The sequence below is a fragment of the Mytilus edulis genome, unplaced genomic scaffold (genome assembly GCF_963676685.1).
Source record: "Mytilus edulis unplaced genomic scaffold, xbMytEdul2.2 SCAFFOLD_1036, whole genome shotgun sequence".
Taxonomy (NCBI): domain Eukaryota; kingdom Metazoa; phylum Mollusca; class Bivalvia; order Mytilida; family Mytilidae; genus Mytilus; species Mytilus edulis.
In genome coordinates this window covers 1-17,445 of record NW_027269010.1, presented here as the reverse complement: position 1 = coordinate 17,445, position 17,445 = coordinate 1, and the positions used below count along the sequence as shown (strand labels likewise).

The 17,445-nt window shown below is 31.4% G+C and overlaps 2 protein-coding genes across 2 annotated transcripts; one reads left to right on the top strand and one right to left on the bottom strand.

The window, feature by feature from the left end:
- Positions 1 to 478: 478 nt before the first annotated feature.
- LOC139509342 (uncharacterized) lies at positions 479 to 1,540 on the bottom strand. The gene has a single exon (XM_071296136.1). The coding sequence runs from the start codon at positions 1,538 to 1,540 to the stop codon at positions 479 to 481; it is 1,062 nt and encodes a 353-aa protein (XP_071152237.1).
- Positions 1,541 to 3,415: 1,875 nt separating this feature from the next.
- On the top strand, positions 3,416 to 15,965 carry LOC139509341 (voltage-gated potassium channel subunit beta-2-like). The gene is made up of 8 exons (XM_071296135.1): positions 3,416 to 3,503; positions 4,098 to 4,304; positions 5,648 to 5,742; positions 7,023 to 7,143; positions 7,905 to 7,993; positions 8,691 to 8,779; positions 9,923 to 9,975; positions 13,983 to 15,965. Exons 1-7 carry the CDS (start codon positions 3,497 to 3,499, stop codon positions 9,954 to 9,956), a joined length of 642 nt encoding a protein of 213 aa, XP_071152236.1. The 5' UTR covers positions 3,416 to 3,496; the 3' UTR covers positions 9,957 to 9,975; positions 13,983 to 15,965.
- Positions 15,966 to 17,445: the final 1,480 nt, after the last annotated feature.

Sequence of the window (17,445 nt, the reverse complement as noted above, 5' to 3'; positions counted from 1 at the left end):
ATTTTTATGTTATTTTGCATAAACAGAAAAATATTACAGTTATTTCTAATTATTTAATTCTAAATTTAATTATAACCGGCGTAAATCATGAAAAACATTGTTGACATCATGGTCACATGACAAAATTATGTCTTTGGGCTGATAACAAAACAATGTGAGCCAATCAGAAGAAACATTACAACCAAAATTAAATTATATGAGTTTTCACATCTGCTATTATAATATTATCTCTTTATACAATGTTTAACACTATGTCTGGTGGATAGAATTGTTTATCTCTGGGTCTCCTGTATAGATATATATTGTTAATATCCCCACCCTGTCTTAACACCACTACTCTGCCTCGGTCATCGCATACTACATCCACCACATGAATATTCATATTTATATTTTATACTGGTGCTTGTTCATAATGTTTAAATTGATTTAACATAAAAATAAAATGTAAACAATTTGTTTCTTCATTACATTCACATGATTAACATCCTGATATGGTCACTTCATATATTTTGGCATCCTTGATTGTACTGCTTTTTTTTGTCACACATCCTATATAGAGTTGTCCTGTTGAAGTGAATGTAAGAGACCATGGAAACATTATGTTTATGTCACTTGTTTTATAATATGTCATCAACAGGCCAACATTGTTCAGGATATGAAGTGTACAAGTCCTTGCATCAGCTATAATAACATTGTCTCTAGGTGTTGTCACTATGGCTGTTGGTATGAATGGTTCGAATTCATCCTTGTTGATCTCTGTATCTCCTGTATAGATATGGATTATATCACCACCCTGTCCTAACACTACCACTCTACCTCTGGCATAACTAACATTTTCCACCACATGAATATTCCCATTCCTGGTACTGGTAATGTGCTTGGGAAGGGTAAATATAGGTTGTTTATGTTTATCATGTTCATACACTTGTTCATGGTCTCCATTCTGATTCATTCGTATTACAGCTCTTCTTCCTTGTTTAGGGAAGTCTTTATTAAAACCTCCTACTAGAACTTTATTGTCACTGGTGATATGGATTGCTAAAGGACGGAATGGTGACACATTATATACGGAGTCTGTTAGTGTACCTGTATTACTACTGATTTGTTTCAGTCTTGATCCCTCTGTAGATATAAGTAGATTGTTTGATTGAGTAACAGCCATACCATATACCCTGATACTAATACTGGATAGTATGTTCAGTTTGGTTCCTTCAGGTTTTACTCTCGTTAATACTGTACCTATGTAACTACTTATCCACAACGAATCATCATGACAATAAGACAAATAATTTACTGAAGATAGTGTAGTTTTATATTGTTTATTAATGTTCAGTTCTACACTAGTCAGTTGTCCAATATCTTTGATGTTTACTACCTGATGATTCTCTGTGTTTTTTAATTCTGGATGGACCTTTTCTTTACAATGATCACACAGTAATTTACTACAGTCAATACACTTCCACTTTATTGGTCGGTCAGTTTCACATATTCCACATTTAGCTGGGGCTTGACTTCTTATAACAGACTGAGAGAAGGCCATTATATATAAATATATGATATATATTCTTCCTTTAAATAATACTACATATATTGTACTTTGATAAGTGATATGATAATGGGAAGTCAAGGTTGTTAGATACCCAGTTGCATGATTTGTTTAAACACTTATTACTAAATTGATTAGATAGATAAAAACCTGACTACTAGGTTAATAATTGTATCAGCTGATTTTAAGTATTTCTGTACATCTCCATAATTTGATTTCATTCAACTTATTATATTTTTTTTTATTTAGTTTAAGTTCTCTTTTAAGCTCACCTGGCCCACAGGGCCAAGTGAGTTTTTCTCATCACTTGTTGTCTGTTGTTGTCATCCATTGTCTTTAACTTTTCCTCTGAAATAATTGGGCCAAATTAAGCCATACTTGGCCACAATCATCATTGAGGTATTTAGTTGGAAAACGTGTCGGATGCCGGGCCTGCCAAATAAGATGGCCACCATGGCTTAAAATAGAACACGAAGATAAAATGCAGATTTTGGCTAACATCCCTTAAACTAAAGAATTTACAGCATATCTGACATGGCTTGGTTGGGTTGCTGCCCCTGAATTGGTTTTTAAAAAAAATTTCTAGTTTTTATACGACTGCAAAAAAATTTGCATCATATAATGCTATCATGTTGTAGTCCGAAGACGCTTTTAGTGTCCAGACAATAACTTTAGAGGTTTCTATGTTTTTTCTGGTTAATGGACAATTTAGACAATTTAAAAGCAGTGTAAGGGAGAAGGGAGGTAATTTAATTACATTTAAAATACAATGTTGTGTATGTTTGGATTTACCTCCCTTACACTACTTGTAAATTATGTATAAAGAAATGTCAGGTTTTGGACTATTTGCCAAAAAAGGGGGATCACTGCAGAGTGTATTACACAAAAGCAAAAAGAGGGGGAAAAACATTTTTTTTAGGGGTGGGTTTGGGGAGGTCAATTCACAACAGGATAGTGTATTGCACAACAGCAAAAAAGGGGAGGTTAACCTTCTTTTTTGGGGGGGAGGGGGGCAATTCATAACAGCATAGTGAATTGCACAAAAGCAAAAAAAAAAAAAATTCAAGTTATATAACCAATTAGAAGTTCTTTGATAACATTTATTCTGTGTCAGAAACCTATTATATGTCAAATATTTAATTACAATCCAAATTCAGACCTGTTTCAAGTGCAAATATTGTGTCCATTTTTGTCCCTGTTCAGGGTTGGACCTCTTAGGTTGTATTCAGCTGCGCTCAGGGAAGCAATTTATTGGTTATTATCTTGAATGTTATTATAGATGTGGAGATAAACAGTAAACAGCAATAATGTTCAGCACAGTAATTTCTACAAATAAGTTCACACTAAAATGATCAATCGACACTTTGAGAAATTATTGCCCTTTATAGTCAATTTTAAACAATATTTTGAACATTTTTGTAATATTTTCAAAAATCTTCTCTGAAACTAACAAAACTTCTGAGACAAATTAAACAAACTGGCCACATTCATCATTAGAGTTTTAGTTTTAACATGTGTCTTATGACCCTGCCTGCCTACCAAGATGGCAGGCATGGCTAAAAATAGGACATATGGGTAATCAGAGATTTTCGTCATGAAGTCTATTCTCGTCTAGTGTTGGAGAGTGTCCTTTATTATATATATATGCACATAGACCCAGTTGAGTGACACTCTAGAGAGCCTCTAGTTTTCAGGAAAGATTAAAATTCAAATAATTTTGATGACCCAAATTTGGTTGTATTGCTGAAGTATACCTCTAATGGTTGTTTCAGTAATTCGACATTATGATTCATTGTTATTAACTATGAGGTGGTAGAACTGATACATTTACCTTTAATTAATCCAATTCCTGTAATTTTTTACATTTTAGGATTGAAATGTTCCTTAGAAAGACTTCAGTTAGATTATGTAGATATAGTATTTGCTAACCGACCAGACTCACACACTCCAATGGAAGGTATGTATGTGTAAAAGAACCAAAATTATAAAGTTCTAAGCTCACCTGACCAAATGGTAAAAAGGGCTATTTTCATCACCTGGCTGGCTTTGTTCATAGATATAACAGGACACTTGGATGATTTATCCTGCAGACACAAATTCTGTAACCACCTATAAATTTCATATTTAAACAAAACAGAAGTTTTAGCATCAATAACATATGATTTTAAAAGAAAATTCATAAGAAATGTTTTAAGAAAAAGCAATATGAATTAAATGATTAAATATTTGAATTGTGCCCTGCCGCCTGGTTTTCATCTGTTAGTCCATACATCCCAAAATTGGTTTCCTTTCTCTAACTTAAATTTGCATCATGCTGAATTTGTCGTTTCCACTTTAACTTTACTTTGCCATGATATAATGCTCTGAAACTTATGAACAAAATTTTGATTTGAGACACAAAAAATACCAAAATGCAAATATAAAGAAAAAGTCTGAGTCAGCCTTTTCCTGCCATTTTTGGAAATGCATTAAAGAAATTTTTTTAATTCATTCAATTATCTGTATGATTATTGTAACTTTAAACTAATATTTGTTGTAAATTTTTTTTTAGAAATTGTTCGGGCTTTTACATATGTTATAAACCAAGGTTGGGCTATGTACTGGGGTACATCACGTTGGTCGCCCACAGAGATAATGGAAGCCTATTCTGTTGCTCGCCAATTTAACCAGATCCCTCCAATAGCTGAGCAAGCTGAATATCACTTACTACAGAGAGAGAAGGTAGAACTTCAAATGCCAGAACTCTATCAGAAAATAGGTATGGTTTGAGGAATAGATGCAAATCTGTTAGTGTCCTTTCCTGGTTGAAGCTTGAATATATTTTTTCTGTCCATTAAATTATTTGGTTTATATAGCACATCATTTGTAGACTCAGAACCGCTCTATTGAATTAATTCACAACTCAATCTATACTCAGGGCAATTTAGAGCTTGCCAATAAAAGTAAACAAGCAAACAAACAGTCCTCTTAACGAAAGTTCAAACGAAAATTCCTTTATCAAGGGGCAAAATAAAAAGCTCAAACACATCAAATGAATAGAAAACAACTGCCATATTCAATAAGTGTATAGATAAAATGCAGAGAGTCTTATAACAACAACACTTTAGGGACTGCTGCAGAAATTTATTGATCAACATGTTTCGGTGCCTAGGGCACCGTCATCAGGATAAAAACAATACATTAAATCATGTTGAAGTACAAAATCGGGTTGTTAAAATTTAAACGTCACAATGTTACAATGGTAAGTAACGTTATTAATAGCAACGTACTACAAGTGAAAGTGAAAGTTCATTGTAAGTATGTAAATAAACTATAAAAAGAAATTAAAATAAAATGTTTTTGTTGTGAAAATGTTTGTTAAAATTATTCTGCCAAGGGAAGCCAGTCGAAATGGTACGGAATTGCTGATAAAATGTCGTCTATTTTGAGGAAGAAAGTTAACAGAACATTCAGACCACACAACCTATACAGTATATACACAGCCTGACAACTTATTGTATTATTCTTTCCACGATGCAAGAGGACAAACACACCGAAACATGTCGATCAATAAATTTCTGCAGCAGTCCCTAAAGTGTTGTTGTTATAAGACTCTCTACATTTTATGTTTTTTTATCATAACGACCCTGCATACCCTCGGGTATCCACTTTATGGACTCTACCGTACTACAGACTCACCAGGCGTTGGTTCACTTTCGTTTGTAATTCATTTATAGATAAGTTCATACTCCTGAGTGAATAAGGATTCGGTGCGAAATTCAGTAATTAAAAAATTCAAAATAAGCATATGATGAACAAAACATGTCCCATTATTGTAGTGATAAACCATTATATTAGATGTTTCAGCAATTGGCTTTCTTCAGTTTCTTTATTTTTCTTCTTACATCATTTGGATTCTGTTGGAAGATGCCCAATGAAAGAAGCTAAGTCAAGGTTTTTATTTTGATTTACATATTTCTAATAATCTAAGAGATGACCAATTTAGGGTAAAGGACGATTTTGGAAAACAAAGGATATAAGAGAAAACTAACAGCCTGATTAATGTAAAAAAACAAAGAAAACCAGATATGATATACATCCAATGTTACTTTGTTCCCCTAGGTGTTGGTACGATAACCTGGTCACCATTAGCAGGTGGTATACTGACAGGCAAATATGATGATGGTGTACCTATCTATTCCAGAGCAGCTTTGAAGGTAAGTTGAACTAACACTGATGACCTTTTTATGATGACCATACATTAAAATGACTTCTAGATGATCATCCAGGTTTTAGAATTAGTAAAAGTTGGGTAGTTTTTGATTTTAAGATTTTGTCTTCCTGGGTTGTGAGTCTTTAGCCGTTAGATTTAATGATTGCTATCATGATTTTTATACTAGGGAAAGTTTTGTTGCGTGGAATACTGTAAACAACTTTATATTTTCACAGATACACTTTTCTGTGATAAACTTTCTAGCAGATTAAGACTTGAAGTGACAATTTATTTACGTGATTTTCTAATTTTGTTTGTGTATTTGTAAAAAAATTGGACCCTTACTTTTTATATTCTTGACTGTTTATATTCATGTTATTTTACTACTTGCCAATAATAAATTGCTCTTGAAATTTAATTGACTTACATTATTTTGAAAAAATCAAATATTGAAAATAGTTGAACTCAGTACATGACAATACCTTCACAAAGAAGGAATATAAACTTACTGGACTAAATGTGGGAAACAAATAATATAAATTCTAGTTTATTAGTAGTTTTGGCATGAATTTTGCTTGGACAGACAGTTAACTTCAAGATTTCATCCTCTGACCCTATTTTGTATCTAATACAGATACCATTACAGTCTGTGCCAAACTGTTATAGGGTTTGTTTGACTGAAAGAGAAATTTGAACTTTTCCACTATATATTCAACCCAAAAATCTTTAAAGTTCTGTCTGACTGAATTTTTTTTTGTCTGACATTTTGTCGGTCAGACAGAGTTTGGAATACACTGCTATTTATTCTCATAATTTAATGGGATGGTAGACAATTAAGAAACTATGTTAGAATAAGAGGATGTGGTATTGTTGCCAATGAGACAACATTCCACATGACACAGAAATTATCAACTGTAGGTCACTGTATGGCTTTCAACGATTAGTAAAACCCATACGTCTTCTTTAAAAAAAAAACTCACCTGCATAAACTCTAGAACGCTGAGTTTTAAAATTATAATGTTTGGGTTTTTTTTTCAATTATTATAAGTAAAAAGTTAATGTTAAGTATTATTATGCATAAATAAACAGTGAGTCGCCACCACTCATGTGATTTTGTAGTTTGGACTGTAATGCTAGCTGACATCTGGGCCTCTAACAATTGTTAACTCACAATTAAAAATCAGTCATTAAGAGCCAAGATTAAGTTTAATGTAGTCTTCTCTATAAAATTCCTGACTTTAGTTGTATGATCATGTAATAATTATATTAAATTTCTATGAATAGGGTTATTCATGGTTTAAAGACAAAATTTTGGGTGAGGAGGGAAGGAGGCAACAGGCCAGGTTAAGAGAGGCAGCCATCATAGCAGACAGATTAGGTTGTTCTATGTCACAGTTAGCATTAGGTAGGTACTTACAAGCTGAAGTTATCAATCCTAATGGTAGCTATAGAGAGGCAGTCATTTTTTGGCAACATATTTATGGGCAATTTAACATATCTCAGTTAGCTTTAGGTAAGCAAAATCTTAAAGTATAAATTCTGAAGCTGAAGTTAACAAGCCTACCCTTAGAGTGGCATTTATAAGGGTCTGGTTGAGTTAACAGAATAGAGAATTAACCATACATATGAAGAAAAGAGAAAAATTGGCATAGAAAATTTACAAATTGTGGTCTTCATCACATTTAAAGGTATGATTATACTTCAATATGCTCAATTTGTTCAATATAAATAAGTTGCGGTCTTCATCACATCCTTAATGCTGCCAAATCACTAAGTCGCTTATTGCTTTTCCAAAGAAATTTCTTGAATGTTTATAAACACAACGGTTTAAAAGTGATGATAATTTGTATTTCTCCTGTTTAGATAAGGGAGATAATCTGCTACTTCCAGAGTCAAACATTTCAGTGTCATCTAATAGATTACATTGCGCTGATTCAAGAAATATATGTTTTGCTTCAAATAAGGGAGATAATTTACCACTTTGCTTCAAATAAGGAAGATAATTCACTGCTTTGCTTCAAATGGAGATATTTTAACTACTTTGCTTCAAAAGGAGATAATTTACTACTCTACTTCAAATAAGGGAGATAATTTACTACTTTGCTTCAAATAAGGGAGATAATTTGCTACTTCCTTTTTAAAAAATATCACTTTTCTGTTTTGTAGCTTGGGTATTAAAAAATGAAAATGTACAGTGTGTATTACTAGGAGCTTCTACAGTAGATCAACTTTATCTTAACATTCAGGCTTTACAGGTAATTATTCCATAACCAATCATTTTTCATTCATAATGTTTAAGAAATATATAAATTAATAAGATATGGCGAAAAAGTTCTATATATAAAAAAGAAGATGATGTATGATTGCCCATGGGACAATTCTCTACAAGATATCAAATGACACAAAAATTAAACAACTATAGGTCACCGTATGGCCTTCTACAATGAGCAAAGCCTATACCACATAGTCAGCTTTAAAAGCCCCAAAATGACAATGTAAAACAATTCAAAAGAAAAAACTAACAGCCTATTTATGTACTTTAAATGATTGAAAACATATATGTAACACATAAATAAACGACAACCACTGAATATATATTGGTAATTAAATGATGAGCTTTCATGGAATTATCGGGTGTCAGTCCATCCAACCCATCTGTTAGCGCTCTCAAAGATAAAATTCTTGCCAGATTTTTATAAAACTTATACTTTAGGTTAAAATCAGCAATATCTCGAACAAGTTTTATAATGATGGATGTCGACCTTTTTTTATAGAGTTATATTGAATTTATGGAAATTGGCCTCATTAGCACTACAAAAAAGTGTTTTATTTTGCCATTGTACCTTGGAAAACAAAAATGAAGACACAAATCTAGATCTGAGAAAGCTAGTTCAAAGCCAATATATTTGAATGATTATTGACATTTTTTTCTTTCAATTTTTGTTCTTTTAGTATGTACCCAAACTGTCAGGAAGTATTATGCAAGAGTTAGACAAGATTTTAGGGAACTCACCAAAACTGAAGAAAGAAAGTAATATGAGGTATGATAAAACAAAAGTATCATCTTATATGGATGTGTTTGCTATTGTCTATTTGTGAGTAGATATATTTATTGTAATTTGGATTTGAACATTTTGGGGTGGTATAAAGCTGCTCTGAATTGTAACACATTTATACAGGTGAAAAATTAGCGATAGTAGTACATGTACATGTTTATTTTTACCTTCAATCATTCCATTTTTGATCACTTGAAATCATAATGTATACTTTTCAACAAATTTGAAGTTAATTCTGACATTTTGACTTCATTTTCATGAATCCTAAAGGAGTTATTGCCTGTAAATGACAATTTTTTACTAAATTTAATGTGTATGCCTATTGTATTTAAAACAATGATTGGTAGGTAGAAACTGTCAACTCAAGATTGATCAGCAATACAAGGCCAATGAAATAACCAATATGATCAAAACCATTCAATAAATACTAAAAGGAGTTATTGCCCTTTAATGATGTTTTTTTTAACTTTTAATGGACTTCTTTTTGAGTGTTTGTCTAACATCTCTGAAAAATTTATAGAAAGGCAAAAACTTTAAAATAGCAACATTGATAATCAAGATTTACAATAAAAGTGCCAGTTTAACTAAATCTATTTGATAACTGTAGAGTTATTTCCCTTAATTGACAATTTTTGCCTGGTTTCTAGTTTTTGCCTTATCACAAGATTTTGAAAACTATTTTATTTTTTTATAGGTGAGTGATTTAGACTTATATGTATATAAAGTATATGTAATACAATTCTGTAAAATGGATGAAAAAAAGTCTTTAAGATTAAGTTATATGTCTGTCTATCCACCTTGACTTTTTTGTTCCAATGTTAAAATAGATTTTGACATATCAATGTTTGTGTGACTCAGCAGTTGATGAATCCTATTTGCTTCTTTTGCTAGTAACTTGTTATTTTGCTTGTTTGGCATATTTCCCTCTTCTTTCTAATTTCTATCCTTCATTTTTGCAGGCTTTTTTGTATGACAATAGTCTTTTTTGATTTTTTAAATCATTAAACTTGGTGTGTATTTATTAATATATTTTTTATCGTTGAATTATTACTAGAAATCAATGTACAATGATTTTGAGGAAAGCTAAAAAAAAATTATTTGTTAAGACATGTTATATACTCTTTGTAGAAACTGGTTACAAAGATCAACAAGCAAGCCCTAACTTCCCCATATAAATATAGGTATATCTTTAGGAATGAAATTTAGCCTCCTACTTGGTTTTGTGCATCTTCCATTTTATTTTTTATTTATTATTTTGAATGTGATATTTAAATTTATATATATTCTCCTTGTTCTATTCATTTTAATAATCTACTTATTATAATTTATTTTTTAAGCATGCATTTAATTGTCCCCAGGTGTAAGGGCAATGATTAAGAGAGACAATTTGAATAACTTGTGTATCATTCATTTCCCTTATTTAGGTAGATACATTATGTTTAAAATTTTAGTTGTCAAGTCTGTTAAGCTTGTTAGGAAAACTGTTTAAACAAATTAACAAGTTTAAAATATGAATCGCTCTTGCAGAAATGTAAACATAATACCTGAACCAAACCATTTCACTGGTATCTACAGCCTGGGAATATATATGTTTTTGTAACAGACGACACGGAGCATATAGATATAAGAAGATGTGATATGAGTGCCAATAAGACAACTTTTAAACCAAGTCACAATTTGTAAAAGTAAACCATTATATAGTTTCCTTAGACTGGCAATACAAGAAATGAAAAGATGTAAACAAAAAACTATTCTCTATGCTTGTATCATCTAAATTTGCTAAATTTTATGTAGGTTTTATTCCAAATTATTCGATTTCTTTATGAATTTTAGACCACAAAGGAGGTAATGGTATGACTGCCTAATTTGAACATAGAATAATTTAAACACTTGCTCAAAGATTTCTTTTGCACTTGTACATAGATATAGTAATAGATTTAGAGGAATGAATCTAGTAGCTCTTGTTTGCATTTTGAGTGTTTATTTTGTTTTATGCCCTGACTTGTGTCATGAAGTGCATGTTGGCTTTCAAACCTTTCCTGTCTATTTATTTGTAGGTGTTTTCCATTTACAACATGATTTACATAAACAAAGTTCTGATTAAGATTGGATGATGTTAAGAAAATATGCAGTCATCATAAAACACATACAAATTTTATAATCCAAATCTCATTTACAAAAAAGTATATATGTTATAGAAGGATGCTGTTACCTACTTTTCATTGTACACTGATCATTGATAATCTTTTTAATTTAAGTATTAAGAGCAATTCTCTGTAACCACCAACCATTTTTCATAGGGGGGGGGGGGGGGGGGGGGGGTCGGCACACATTGTCATCCATTTTCCTGAAACTTGGCCAAAACACATATTCATGTAGAGTGACACTACCAAAATGCAAACTTGATCTGTATTTTGTGATAATAAGGATTGTTTGTTTATCTCTTGCTACAAACAAACAAAATTTCAAGAAAAATCTGAGACTCTGCATGCTGCAACTTGGTTGGTGGTAATACAGAGAATTGCTATTAACATCTGAAACATTTTGAAATACAGGATCTATTTCTCCAGGTATCCCATAAAGCCTTCAAATATTTATTAAATCGTATTGGTATCTTCCTCAAAGTAGCAATATTGACATGTCTCTCAGACCTCCCTATGCGATATTGCTTTTCTTTGTCTGCTCTTTGGTCGGGTTGTTGTCTCTTTGACATATTCCCCTTTCCAATTCTCAATTTTATTTCCTAATTTTCCCTTTTTATACGCCCGTCGTCTTTTAGACGGGACGTATTATGGTATACCGTTGTCCGTCCGTCCGTCTGTCCGTCCGTCGTCCACACTTCGGACAATAACTCAAAAAGGCTTTCACCAATGTCCATGAAACTTTGGTGAATTGTTTATATCTATTGATGTAAGCTCCCTTTCAATTTTTATAATTTTCAGATCTTAAGTTTTGGATTTATGGGGCTTTATTCATAAAAAAAAGGGGGACTTTCAACACTTCGGACAATAACTCAAAAAGGCTTTCACCAATGTCCATGAAACTTTAGTGAATTGTTTATATCTATTGATGTAAGCTCCCTTTCATTTTTTTATAATTTCAGATTTTACATTTCCGTGTTATGAAAGGGGGGATTTTCCAATTTTGGGACAATAACTAACACTTTCACAAAATTTTATGCAACTTTGATAAATTGTTTATATCTATTGACATAAGCTTCCTTTCCATTTTTATAAATTTTAGATTTTATGTTTTCTTAAGTAATGAATTTTTATACTTAAAAAAGGGGGATTTTATGAAACTTTGGTGAATATATTAATGTAACATCCCTTTTGATTTGTATATATATTTCTAGTTGATCATATAAATTCATTTAAAGCATAAAAGACAAGTTAAAAGAGCAACGGGCGTATCATGCGCTAAAGCGCAGCCCTTTATTTTATGTTGCCTAGCAATTTCCAGTTTTCATAAGGGACAGCTTGCGGTTTAGTATGGCATCGTCTGTGTCAAATCCTTCAATGGCTATCATCAGAATTCAACTAAAATTACACAGACCCTTTACAAGACATAAAGTTGTGCACCTGGTATTTCTTTTATAAGTCCCCTATCGATAAATTTGAAGGGGACTTCAGGTTTGCACTCTGTCTGTCTGTCTGTCTGTCTCATGTCCATCAATGAGTCCGGCAAATTTTCCAGACTTTTTTTCCTTCATACTTGAAGATATTGATTTGATATTTTGATGTATTGTTTAATCATGACAAGTTACAGGTCAAGTTCGATTTTCATGATTTTAGGCTTATCTCCTCGTTAAGTTAAAGCCCTTTCCCTAGAAATAATTTTTTGATAAAATACTTATTTTAAAATTACTAAATTTCTGTTCAAAGGGAAAAAAACTCAAAAAATTTTACTTTCCCTAGAATTAAATTTATGATGAAATACTTATTAACTACTAGACTTCTGTTCAAAGGGAAATAACTCTCTTTTTTTAAATTGTAAGAGACATTGTATTAGGATAAATGACATTTTGGATTTTTTTTCCCTTTTCTTTAGTAAATTATTTTGAAGAATTTAGTGGAATGTTTGTACGTTAAATTATGTAGTTTAAACCATGACAAGTTATAGATCAAGTTAGAATACATCAGCTGATAACTTGTCTATATTTTGGGGAAACGTTTACAATGTCTGATCAAATTACCGTTATTTATGATATTATTTCAAATCATTCAGATGTCTAGAAATGATGGCTAATATGTTAAAGTTTGTAACTTGTTATAATTTTAGGGCTGCAGGAACATGAATAAGGTGTCTTTGAAATAATATTAATAGGGCTACAGGTTTAGGAACATGAATCCCCACTAACTGAGGTGGACTTTCTAAAGGAGTAGGTCCACTTTTTGGCCCCAAAATATAGCAGTTTTACAAAATTGTTAAAATGTAAACTTTTAGTTATCTAATTGAAAGAAGAATGCTCCTCCTACATTAATAGGGGCTTTTTCGACAATAAAATGCACACTGTATTGGGTACTAGCATCATAAAGTCATGCTTAAATACTGAAATCTTCAAAATTTTGATTTAGTTAAATTTTAGTTCCGTCTAAAATGAAAGTGGCCCCATTCATGTTCATTCTTAATATTAAAATGTAAGTTGTATTTGATGATAATACATAACATATATATAGGTTGAGGATGAACATTGATGCGGCCACTTTCGTTTTTGCCAAAAAAAAAACATCTGAAACTGACCTTTTTTGGCATATTTGATAGATTTTTCATATTTGAGCTTGAATCAAAGTGTTTTTAATGAACAACTCAGTTAAAATCTTTCACATAAACTAATAGAATCAAATGAAATAGACACTAAAGTGTTTAAAAGGTGTCCACAATCTTTCGTCAGATGAACCTGAAATTTGCGGCCAAAATCGGCCCTTACCAGACCTACTCCTTTGTCCAGTTCAATCTATGACTCTATCTGTTTCTGTTCCATTTTCCAAACAAAATCTTGAATATTGCATTGGATTTGCATTGATCTACAAATATAAGTTATTAATCATTGATTGATAATTAATTTCAATTAGCAATGAAAAAAAGATAAACTTAATTATGTATAAAAGTATTTGTCAAAGACAGTGATCAACTATTAAAGACTGTCTAATTTTTCATTTAAAATCTAAAATGTTATCTTTTTCAGGTAACCATCATAACTGAATTTACCAAACATGATGTATCGCTGAAAGAATGAAAGATTGCAAATCACGGAAAAAGTTCGGAATTTTGATGATGACTAATAGTTTACCACAGAACTATATTGCATCTTTTGTATTACCTGAATAATAAGGCATTTAGATTTAGACTTTTTTTTCGTACATTCCATTTGAAGACAATGCAAGAAATAGAACTTTAATTGAAACAGGAATTGATAAGTTCATTGCTTTGACACTAGGAAGAAGAATTCTCGGCACCAAATAAGTTTCTGAAGTTGTAACTAAATGATAGTATATAATGTGTAATCAAAAGCAACTAATTTATTTATTTGGGTTTCACATTTGTTTGCATGGAATCTATGCATGAAATATGGTTTTGTCGATAACTTGCTCAAAACTTTCAATTATTCAATGACCAGAAAAGTGTGCCTGTCTGAGAAAACTGTCTGATTGAATATGATTGTCCACACCCCTGTTTTTCTGTCGTTTAAAATCACATGCAATATTCTGGAGATAAGTTTAAGTATATCTGGACATATAATACATTTGTAAAAGAACATATTTGTTTTGCAAATGTGACCATTTTGAAAGCCCTGATTCAATATTTGAACACTTAGCTATCTGACTCATTTTCATTACCAAACTTTAAAAATATGCTAATAGATTTAAGTGCCATTCTGCCTTATAATCAGGCAGTGGGGAAAATAAAAACCCACTGAAGGTGACATTACGTTATGTATTTTTTAATTATATCATGGTGCATGAATCGTTTCCTTTTCTTGTTCAGGTAATTCAGGATATAATTTGGTTAAAATGCACTAGAAATTAACAATTAAGGGGAGCTAACTCCATAATTTGCTATTATTCAATCTAAAAGTTATCTAGAGATTTATCCAATTACCAGATATGCAGACACGAAGGATCTACCATTTCTAATTCAGTAAAAGGGTAACATTAATATAGAATGGTTAAGTTGGTTGGTTTATTTTATCATGTTTTGATGTTTTGATTTTTTCAAACTTGCCTGATTCTTACGAAGACTAGTTGCACTTAAGTTGGTTGTGTGCAGTTCAACATTCCTATCTTCCTATTATGGAATCAGTATTTAGTTATATAACATCTACCCCTTTGTTACTTTTGTTTATATCTTACTTCATGTTAAGAATAATTGTATACAAGATTTTTATGATTGTAGAGTGATTCACACTGAATCATGTTCAAAATTGTTATGATTTTAGAGTCATTCACATTGAATCATGTTCATGATTTTATTGATTCAATGTTTAACAAGCAAAGTATGTATACATTGTATATATTTATTGAGTTTTCAGCTGTTCAATTTTGAGAAGTAAGCAATCACTGCCAGAATAAGCTAAATAGAATATTCCCTACCATTACTGTCATTGATAACTTTACAAGATTTTGAATGATTTCAATTTAAACTTTGCATGTGGCGACTGAATGTTGGGTCCTCATCACTCTTCAACTTCATTTTTTATTTGGCCTTTTTACTTTTTTTTTTAAGCGTAAATGATGAGTCTTTGAAGACGAAAATTGTGTCTGGCGTATAAAATGTTATTCCTGGTCTCTATGATGAGTTTATGGACAAACTTCAACTTATTAATTTGTTTTTTTCCTATGCCAGGATTGCCTGATACTGTAAGTGGTTGATGGGAAAAATGTTATAAAATGTAGAAAAATATAAAATTAAGTATTTAATAGTGTTAACTTATTAAAAGTTTATTTATAATTGTATATATTTGTATATGTATATGAGTCCTGTTGTATATTTGATTATTGATGTATATTTCACCACACATATCTCATTCAAAGGTTGTGAATATTATTTAAGGATTGTTTGAACTGTAATATTGATATATATGGCCTCTTACCAAAATGTAAATAATCCTCAATTTATATAATTTATGCTAGATCAAAATAAATGAATAATAAATGGACAGCAAAGTGAATCATTGTTTTAGTTATATAATGCAAAATATCCGAATGGAGTAGTCACATTTTTTGTGGAGCCTGCAACTTTTGTTGCAAAAAGGTTGACATAGGGATAGTGATCCGGTTGTGGCTGCTACGGCAGCGGTGTTAGCTAACTTCTTAAAGCTTTATATTTTAGAAGCTAGAAGATTTGTATGCTTTATACTTTGTCATGAAGTTTCTGTCTGTCACATGTCTATTGTCCTTGACCTCATTTTCATGGTTCAGTGACTACTTGAAAAAAAAGTTAAGATTTTTTGTAATGTTAATTTCTTTCTTATTATTAGTAATAGGATAACGATATTTAGTATGCGTGTACAACTGTACATGTACCTTGCAAGGTCCTGATGCCTGTCAGTCAGTTTTCCTCTGACTTCACCCTCATTTCATGGATCAGTGAACAAGGTTAAGTGTTTGTGGTCAAGTCCATATATCAGATACTATAAGCAATAGGTCTACTATATTTGGTATATGGAATGATTGTAAGGTGTACATGTTCAACTGGTTTCATGGTTCAGTGGTCAAAGTAAAGTTTTTGAGTTTTGATCTTTTTTTCTAATACTATACTGTAAGCTGTACATGTTTGCCTGGCATGGTTCATCACCAATATGTCAACTATATTTGGTGTATGGAACATTTTTATGATGCACATGTCAGTCTCACATGTTAATTGACTTTGACCTCATTTTCAAGGTTAATTATTTCAGTGTTAAGTTTTTGTGTTTTTGGACTGTCTTTCTTTAACTATAAGCAATAGATCAACTATACTTGTTTAATGGAAGGATTGTAAGGTGTATATGTCTGTCTGGCAGGTATCATCTGAACTTGACCTCATTTTCATGGTTCATTGTTCAATTTTTAAGTTTTCATGATTAAGTTTGCTTCTTAGATACTATATTTAATGCATAGATGATTGAAAGGTGTACATGTCTGTTTGGCATGGTTCATCTGACCTTGACCTCATTTCCATGGTTCATTGGTCAATGTCAAGTTTTCTTGATTTAGACTTCTTAGGAACTATAATCAATAGGTCAACTATATAGATATAGGAAGATGTGGTGTGAGTGCCAATGAGACAACTCTCCATACAAATAACAATTTAAAAAGTAAACCATTATAGGTTAAAGTACGGCCTTCAACACGGAGCCTTGGCTCACACCGAACAACAAGCTATAATATGTTTGGTTTGTTGAATGATTGTAAGCCAAAATTGTTCAAAATACACAGGATATCTTTTCTATACAAATTTACATTACAGGGAAGTTGCAAGAACGTTTATAGATGATTAAAAAAACATGTCTCAACTAATGTGGCCAATACAGTTCATATGCCATCTATTGTTTGCTGTTAAAATACGGATTCGATTCAAGTATTGTTATATATTAGTTTACATATAAATACAAATGATCTGACATGCTTTTAAAACACAACTCTGACTTGTGTTGAATTTGATCCAAT